Source organism: Brassica oleracea, chromosome C7, assembly GCF_000695525.1.
Source record: "Brassica oleracea var. oleracea cultivar TO1000 chromosome C7, BOL, whole genome shotgun sequence".
Classification (NCBI taxonomy): Eukaryota; Viridiplantae; Streptophyta; class Magnoliopsida; order Brassicales; family Brassicaceae; genus Brassica; species Brassica oleracea.
In genome coordinates, this window is record NC_027754.1 from 43,168,335 (window position 1) to 43,176,841 (window position 8,507).

At 33.3% G+C, this 8,507-nt stretch overlaps 2 protein-coding genes and 1 non-coding gene across 5 annotated transcripts; 2 read left to right on the forward strand and 1 right to left on the reverse strand.

Moving 5' to 3' along the window:
• The first annotated feature begins 786 nt into the window (after positions 1-786).
• Positions 787-859, forward strand: TRNAA-CGC. Its single transcript has one exon. It is a non-coding gene; the product is annotated as a tRNA-Ala (tRNA).
• A 3,275-nt stretch (positions 860-4,134) lies between these two features.
• On the forward strand, positions 4,135-6,648 carry LOC106301827 (UDP-glucose 4-epimerase 2). Of its 3 annotated transcripts, none has more exons than XM_013738310.1 (9): positions 4,135-4,443; positions 4,862-4,911; positions 5,014-5,149; positions 5,239-5,340; positions 5,445-5,672; positions 5,823-5,901; positions 5,993-6,019; positions 6,160-6,251; positions 6,386-6,648. In XM_013738310.1, the coding sequence occupies exons 1-8, from the start codon at positions 4,261-4,263 to the stop codon at positions 6,201-6,203; spliced, it is 849 nt and encodes a 282-aa protein (XP_013593764.1). In that variant the 5' UTR covers positions 4,135-4,260; the 3' UTR covers positions 6,204-6,251; positions 6,386-6,648. The 3 variants fall into 3 exon arrangements, with proteins under 3 accessions (XP_013593764.1, XP_013593762.1, XP_013593761.1); XM_013738307.1 differs by having other exon boundaries at positions 4,136-4,443; positions 5,993-6,075; XM_013738308.1 differs by lacking the exon at positions 6,386-6,648 and having other exon boundaries at positions 5,993-6,089; positions 6,160-6,233.
• Positions 6,649-6,914: 266 nt separating this feature from the next.
• LOC106301828 lies at positions 6,915-7,839 on the reverse strand. Its single transcript, XM_013738311.1, has one exon. It carries the CDS (start codon positions 7,667-7,669, stop codon positions 7,076-7,078), a length of 594 nt encoding a protein of 197 aa, XP_013593765.1. The 5' UTR covers positions 7,670-7,839; the 3' UTR covers positions 6,915-7,075.
• Between the last annotated feature and the right edge of the window lie 668 nt (positions 7,840-8,507).

The following is an 8,507-nucleotide window of genomic DNA, read 5'->3' on the forward strand; positions in this document are numbered from 1 at the left end:
TTGCATGTTTTCTCTGTTCGGAGATTTTATTTCTATTTTGGATTATTAATGAAACGTCGACGGGTTCTAACTCATAAAAGATTTGTCAGTGGTGTATTTTTTTTGTTTACCTATTTCTAACATTTTTTTTGTCCACCATAAACTATTTTTAACAAAATCGAGTAAAACTCTAAAAATAAATAATTTTGCAACCGTATAATTTTAGAAATTTTTCTAAAGTTATTAATTTTTTTAAAAAAATAGGTTATTACAATTCTATATTTTGAAATTAATTTAGGTAAAATAAGAAAATAATTTAATTTATTGTTTGATAAATTGTTTAATTTTTTGAATTCAAATTTTAATATTTGTTCCTTACACTATTTGTTTTATATACTAACAACTACCTAAGTAAATATTAAACAACTTCATAAACTTTATCTTTTGAACATGAAAGCGCTAATAAAGCTAATGGTCGATCAAATCATTACGAAAATAATGCATATGAATTCGCTGGTCATTCTTATATAAACTTAATCAAACTATGTGACTTCCAAATGTTATGTTCATCACCATTATATATAACACGGAAAAACAAAAGTGAAAAAAAAAATAAACGACAAAATCCCGTACACAAAACTACACAACGATCAATAACTTATCCGGCTCCGCGCTTGCGCGGGGGCTATACCCCTAGTAAATATATAGTTCGTAGATTGGAGGTTCTATTCGTTTGTCTAACTGAAGCTAATGTCACATCTTTATGTTTGGTTAATATAACTATGTTAGGCATCAGTTCTCAAAATTGGGGGTGTAGCTCATATGGTAGAGCGCTCGCTTCGCATGCGAGAGGCACGGGGTTCGATTCCCCGCACCTCCATTTCGTTTGTTTTTGCACTTCCTCTAATTTCTAGCGTTTTATTGTTTTAGTGGGCCTCACTCAGTTAATTGAGGCGGAAGAAATTGGGAGCTTCTTCTCGCTTTCCCTTTGCCTCTGCTAATCTCCACTTTTCGTCTTTTCCAAGATGGAAAGTAATTAATTTTTCAAAAAAAAAAAAAAGGATGGGAAGTAATTACGTAAGGAAGTAATAAAATACTAGTTAACTAAAATACCAAACAAAATATTTACGTTTCCTTGTGTTCATTACCCATAAAATATCACAAATATTCTGGTGGCTAAAGATTTTGTTACTTTGTAAGAGCATCTGCATTCACACAGTTTTTGAAAAACAAAAAAATATTAAAATAAACAAAAGCAATGAACCTGCTTCTTGGGAGTTCACTGCACTGAACCCGGATCATCACTGTAGCGCGGACCCCACGACACGTGGGGTCCGCGATTGGTCCGATTAATAAATTTTTTTTTTTTTAAACAAAAATCAAACCGAAAAAAAATAATAATAAAAACATACTTTGTGAACCCTTTTGATGAAATTCACTAATGCTGATGCTCTTCCAATGCCTGTATATACGGCCATCTTCTTCATTGAATAAAGGAGAGTATTCAAAGTAAATCACAGAACATTTGAAATAACAATAGTTGCCCCTTAAATCTTTATAAATATTATGGCCCCGGGCCCTAAGTACCATCGAGAAGCGGCTAAAGACTTCAACCTAACTCCATTAGCTTTAATTTACCGTCACGGTCATTTACTTATTCAAAGACCAAACTGCTCTTTTGTTTTTAGTTTGACTTGATCAACTTTATTTTCGGATTTAACTCAATATATTGTACATGTCATGAAGCTATCTCATATATGTCGCTTGTATATCAATCGTTTTCATACAGTGGCCGATCCCATAATAGTTATTAGTTATATAACATACACTTCCTTTTCAATATAAGTTTCTATACTGAATTTTTTGGGGACTGCTTCAAATTAAAACCAAATAATATTTGATAATTTGGAACGTCACTCAATTTGATAACGAGCTACTGTTAGTAGCTAAACAAATCAACAAGCACTTATGACTTATCCCTTAAATGTCTCCTGATCCAATAAGAAAAACACATCCATATGTTCTTGCTAATTTTTTTTTGGACTGCAAACGTCTGTTCTAGCTAGCTTATCCCCTATGCTTCCACGTTATATTACCAAATTCTGGCTCATTTAGCTATAATGTAGTTTATTTTCATATAATAAAAGGTTTCAACCTGGTTGGCAAAAAAAGGGTTTCAACCTAACTAACATTTACTGATTTACATCTATACCTATCCCTTGATTTCTTGGAAAATATATTCACGAGACATGTATGAGAAGTATAACTGAAAACAGAAAAGGTGTTAAAGAAAATAATACACGTTTCGCGGATGACTCAAGCAGTCATACAGAAAGTCCTTAGTGGAGTTGATGTCAACGGTGCCATGCACCGATCTGTATGTTTATGATTAAATTTGGATTTGTATTTTCTTAATCCAATGTATTCCCATTCATGCAAAAATATGCATCCACTAGTAACTTTTTCCCTTAGTTAAAATGTATTTTATTGATTCTTAAAAGAGGTCGTATCATCATCGTATGTTATATTATGGTTCCAATAGTATGTTGCCACTTCTTTACGAGGTTGAAACTGTGTGTTGCCTCTGTTTATGTAGTATCTCTGGGGAAGGTTGATTCGTATAGCGTTAAAGTAGAGAGAAAAATTTAATTATACTTCAGTTATACCTAAAGTAGAAACAATCCTTGAATGCTTAACCTATAGTTAGTACCCAAATTATCGTAACCCCGATTTTTTCTAGTAAAATATTCTATACCTTGCAAAACAACCACCAATAATTACTAACTAGAACTCGATCCGCGCAACCACGCGGGTTTTTGTTTTCATTTATTTTTATATAAATATTTTGTTTTCAATTCTAAATTATTATATATTATAATATATATGTGTCTTATAATATATATGTGTCTATCAATTTTTAAAACATAATAATTTTACGGTATATTTTTTTGATTGAATAGATTGTTTCAAACTTTCACATGTATTTGTATCTTCTTCTATATATATATTTTCGGATTATTATTTCATTATTAAAATCGTAACTATATATATAAAGATTAGTAAAATATTATTTTATGTTATATTCAAAGATATTGTAACATTTCACAAATTATAATTTTTTTAAAAAATTAAACTTTTCGCTTCATAAATTTATATTATCGAGTAAATAATTAAACATTTAGTCTTTTTTTAATTTTTAAAATAAACTATATAGTTTAAAATTTGTTTTCATTGGTTTAAGGTAGTAAAGATTAATCATTGTTAGATAATATGATTTTTGTTATTTAAATAAAATCTTTATAATTTTAAAAGTTAACATCGATAAATATTTAAATATTTAACATATGGAGATATGTGGAAGCTCCCTTGGTCCAGTGGTTTGACTAAGGGTTCATTAATGCTTCTACACCAGGAGGTCTGAGTTTCAATTCCCAGAAAAGACAGAAGTATGCGAATTAATAGAGAAAAAGGCTTACAAGAGATCTGCAGCATGGCACAAGGAGTACCGTCAAACGTGGATCCCATAGGGCGGCTCAGGTAATGCAGTCAGGCGTGAATTCTCATACGGAAGGTAGAATTGTCGGCTGTAGAATCGTCTGTAATATTTCTCATCTTTGTAATATCATAATTATCCAGCGTTAAAAAAAAAACATATGAAAATATAGTATTACGACATTAAATTATATCTATTTAATTTATACTATCTATAAATCCAATAGATCATCTATTGTTTATTTAAATGATAAGATTAGAGATTAAATGTAACATGATTTTTTAGGAATATATCCATTAGGTCCATTTAAAAAAAAAATCACACATGAAATAAGGTTGTGAATTCTGTTTTAATATATAAGATAAAGTAAATTTGGAAAATGAATCCAAAATACATACGTATTATCTTTTTGTGTAAAAAAGATATTCTCATAATCTAAAGTAGATCTATTCTCAGTGCAAACTATTAAATGTATCAAAATCCAAATAAAAAGTAATAAATTACATTTTTCCAAATTAAAAGAAAAAAGTCCATTAACAATAACGTCAAAGGTAATTTAGGCAATTAAAAGCAATCCGGTATATTCGCACCGATATCATATTCCGCCACGTGCCACATTTCTCTCTCTAGAAACGTATAAGAATCTTTAAGTAAATATACAGTCAAAACTCAAAATATCTCCATCACCGCTTCTATAAAACCCCGTTTGCTCTCCATCCCAATTAAAAAAACGCTCTCACGAATTTTCATATCTTGTCTGAATTAAGATTATTTACTTTCTCTTAACGATGTCTAAGAATATTCTGGTCACCGGCGGCTCTGGCTACATCGGAAGTCATACTGTGCTTCAACTGCTTAACGGTGGTTACTCCGCCGTCGTTGTTGACAACCTCGACAATTCCTCTGCTGTTTCTCTCGAACGCGTTAAGAAAATCGCCGGCCAAAACGAAGACCGCCTCTCCTTCCACCAGGTTTCTTTCGTCCCCCTTCTCTCTCCGTGGAATTTTTTTTTTTTGCGTGTTAGGTTTTTTGGAAACGTGTACGTCAAGAACTTTTTTCAATAAAAGTTTTGTGAAAACAGGTCATTTTGTGTGTGATTCCAGGATTCTAGTTAACTTTATGCCCCTAACACCATGTGCCTAATCTTTCTGTGTTTATACATAAAAATATCAGAATAAAGCATCAATACCATGTGCAACAGTATACTATAATACTATATGATCCCAAGTTCTATATTTATTTATATATTTTTGATCTGTTAGATTTTTTTTTATCGTGCCTTAAACCTAACATGTATATTTAAATATGCGCCTGCCATTTCTGAAGTACATAATGTCTGGGGTTAATTTTAGTTTCTTAAAACTCTTGTGTTTGTTTTCTTACATGAAGGTGGATCTCCGAGACAGGCCTGCGCTTGAGAAGATTTTCTCAGAAACTAAGTATGATTGAAAATTTTAAAATAAAACCTTTTTTGAGAATCTTTAAGACTACAAATGATTAGTATGTTCATATAATTGGTTTGATGGAATTATTATTAACAGGTTTGATGCAGTGATACACTTTGCTGGACTTAAAGCAGTAGGTGAGAGTGTGGAGAAGCCTTTGCTGTATTATAATAATAACATTGTTGGCACTATTACTCTGTTGGAGGTTATGGCTCAATACGGCTGCAAAAATGTAAATCATTCTTCCTCTCCACCACATTGATTCCTTTTTTTTTGTCTTTGTTTGATCTCATGATTAGCTTTTGCTACTCTGTTTTCCAGCTTGTGTTTTCATCGTCGGCTACAGTCTATGGCTGGCCAAAAGAGGTTCCTTGCACTGAGGAGTCCCCAATTTCTGCAACCAACCCATATGGCCGTACTAAGGTAGTAACTGAATTTACCATAGTCCACCTTTGTGGTAGTGATAATGATAATCAGGGAAAATTAATTTGACTCAGGGTTTTTATTTGGTTGTTGCTGTGTAAAAGCTTTTTATTGAAGAGATTTGCCGGGATGTACATCGCTCGGACCCTGAATGGAAGATCATATTGCTTAGATACTTCAACCCTGTTGGTGCACATCCTAGTGGCTACATTGGTGAAGATCCTCTTGGAATTCCAAACAATCTCATGCCTTATATCCAACAAGTTGCAGTTGGCAGGAGACCTCACCTCACCGTATTTGGAACCGACTACAAGACAAACGATGGTACAGGGGTATGTATGTCTTATTGAATGTCTCTGGTAGACAAGAATTGGGGATCCCACAAGAATTGTTTGACTGTTAGTTATTACATTACAGTCTCATGTATGTGAGACAAATTAGTGATTTGTCTTAACATTATTTTGTCCATATATTTGTTTCAGGTTAGAGATTATATTCATGTCATTGACTTAGCAGATGGACATATAGCCGCTCTGCGCAAGCTAGATGATCTCAAAATCAGTAAGGACTATTTTTTAAACTCTTGTTTGTTTCTCCTCTCGTAATGTTTTGCCATTGAATCTAAGCTTAATTATTGGAAAAAAATGGTCAGGTTGTGAGGTTTACAACCTTGGAACAGGTAATGGAACATCGGTCCTAGAAATGGTTGCTGCCTTTGAGAAGGCATCCGGAAAAGTAAACATTGATTGGTTTGTTTACGTGAACAATGCTCTAACCAAAAGATCACTGGTTTTAATATTTTTGATTATTTCCGATTAGAAAATCCCGTTGGTGATGGCCGGACGACGTCCTGGAGACGCTGAGATTGTTTACGCCTCAACAGAGAAAGCAGAACGCGAGCTAAATTGGAAGTAAGTTCTTTTTTTTTTTGGTTTGTCAATAGAGTAGATGAACTGTATTGAAATGGGTTTTAGTAAAATAAAAATGCACACCCCACATTTGAGTCTAATTATTATTATACTTGTTTGGTATGGTATGAATGCAGGGCTAAGTATGGGATCGAAGAGATGTGTAGGGATTTATGGAACTGGGCCAGCAATAATCCTTATGGCTACAACTCCTCCAATGGCTCCTCTTAACTCTCGTTTTTTCTTTTTCTTGCATTTTTTATTTTTATAATCATATGAAAAAATGCTGATCAAGAACCCAAATTTTTTTTAGAAGCAAGTGGGGAAATCCGTGTATTACTAATTTGATCATAGCTACTCTTTGAATCTTTGATATTTAAATCTCATTCTTTTTTAGTTCCCCGAAAGTCGTCTTCATTATTCCAGTTTCTACAAGTTCTGTTACTGTAGACATGTAAAGGGAATGATGAATCTGAATATATCTTTTATCTTATTAAGTAATCGACACATTTCGTTTTTCTTTTTCATTAGTCCAATTTGACACCGAAGTTAAACTCCATTTAAGTTGCAAGTCACAAGTAACAAAATCTAAAAGTACAATCTCATGCAAGTCAAAAGTAGCAAAATCTTGAAAGTACAAACCCTCATGTTACATTTTGAAGTAAAAAATCTTTTTTTTTTTTTTTTTTTGAACAACTTTGAAGTACAAAATCTATGTATTTATATTTGCAGCTTTCTAACTTCAGGATTCAGACAAGAACCCAAGAAGGGTCTTTTTACATGTGTTTTTAAATAAACACTTTTACATTGCTACAAAAGGGTTGGTATCAACAACGGACGGCCACGATCGATCCATCACTAGTAGAAATTGCGATCCTGCAACTTGATTTTGCCACGATTTGATGCGTGAACAGACCAAGAACTCGAACCCGACCCGCCATCTCCAGCTTCGACTCTATCTCCACAGTAGACCCGACCCGACTATCCGCCTCCACTAACCCGGTTCCAAAATCATCAGCGGAGATTCGAGAAGCAGAAGCCGCTAGAGGAAACGACTCCACGGAGAAACTAGCTGCCATTCGCTTCGTTCGACCCGGTTCGATCTCACCAGCCGGTATAAAAATGAACCCGATCCGGTTACCGTAGTAGAAGAGCTGGATTCTGTTGTTGTAATGAGAGAACGCGGCGCGGTTAGGGTTTCTAACGACGGATAGTTGCGAGTAGGTGAAGCTGAGGGAGCTGTTGGCGACGGAGAAGGACGGGACCTTGACGTGTGTGACGGATATCTCCGGATCTCTAGGTCTGAATACCGTGAGGTAGACGGTAACGGAGGCGATGATAAGGAAGACGATGAAGATGGCGGCGACGGCGCATGAAGCGAGGTTTGTTTGGCTAGACGAAGAAGAAGAAGGCTTTGCCATGTTGGAGAGGGATGTTTGTTTGGTAGAGATGTTTTAAGTGGTCTCTGGTAGGGATAAGAGTTTTTAACTTTTTTAGGGAAAGCAAGCGGTGTAAAGCAAAAGGATATTTGTTTGGCCATGGGGATAACGTTGCATTAAGGAAACTGATGTGGCCTTAGTTAAGCATGGGCATCTTACTAATTTTTCATATCCGAACCGAACCCAAACTGGATGTATGTGATTTGACATGTGAATATGATCACACTTCTAATTTCCCAAGCAGAGACACTGGCTCTTTCGTTGTAAAATAAACATTTGAGCCACTATGGATAACCTGACGCTATTGAATCTATACTATATAAAAATTGAGGCTATAAGCCATCGAGAGCGTCCACGTAAGATTTTAAACCACCAATCGTAGTATGACAAATCATTATTTAAATTTACTATTTTTAAAAATGTTAATATTACCAAAAAAATGTTTATTTCAAACTAAAATATAAATCAATATCGAATAAGGTAAATTTACAAAAATATAAATACTATATTAAGTTAACGTAATGTTTAATATTTTTCAAAAATTAAAAAATAAATAACGAAAAGAATAATTAATTTTAAAATACAAGACTTTCAAACAAGTATAACTATATAAATCTAAATTTAAACTCATGATTTTCAAAGTTTAGGTTATATACTATTGAAAATATTCAAACTAACATATACTATATATAAGTTGATATTATAAATCATTGAGAATGTTCACATATTATTTTAAAGCACCAAAAATATACCAAATCGTTTTTCAATTTGGTATTTCTAAAAATGTTAATATTACGAAATTTTTTATTTCAAAATAAAA

What these genes read in the sequence shown, in the direction of transcription:
- LOC106301827 (XM_013738307.1), top strand. Translation starts at nt 4,261, where the DNA reads ATGTCTAAGAATATTCTGGTCACCGGCGGCTCTGGCTACATCGGAAGT. An exon ending in ACCGCCTCTCCTTCCACCAG is followed by an intron (nt 4,444 to 4,861) that starts GTTTCTTTCGTC and finishes TCTTACATGAAG; the next exon opens with GTGGATCTCCGAGACAGGCC. An exon ending in GAACGCGAGCTAAATTGGAA is followed by an intron (nt 6,252 to 6,385) that starts GTAAGTTCTTTT and finishes GTATGAATGCAG; the next exon opens with GGCTAAGTATGGGATCGAAG.
- LOC106301828 (XM_013738311.1), bottom strand. Translation starts at nt 7,669, where the DNA reads ATGGCAAAGCCTTCTTCTTCTTCGTCTAGCCAAACAAACCTCGCTTCA.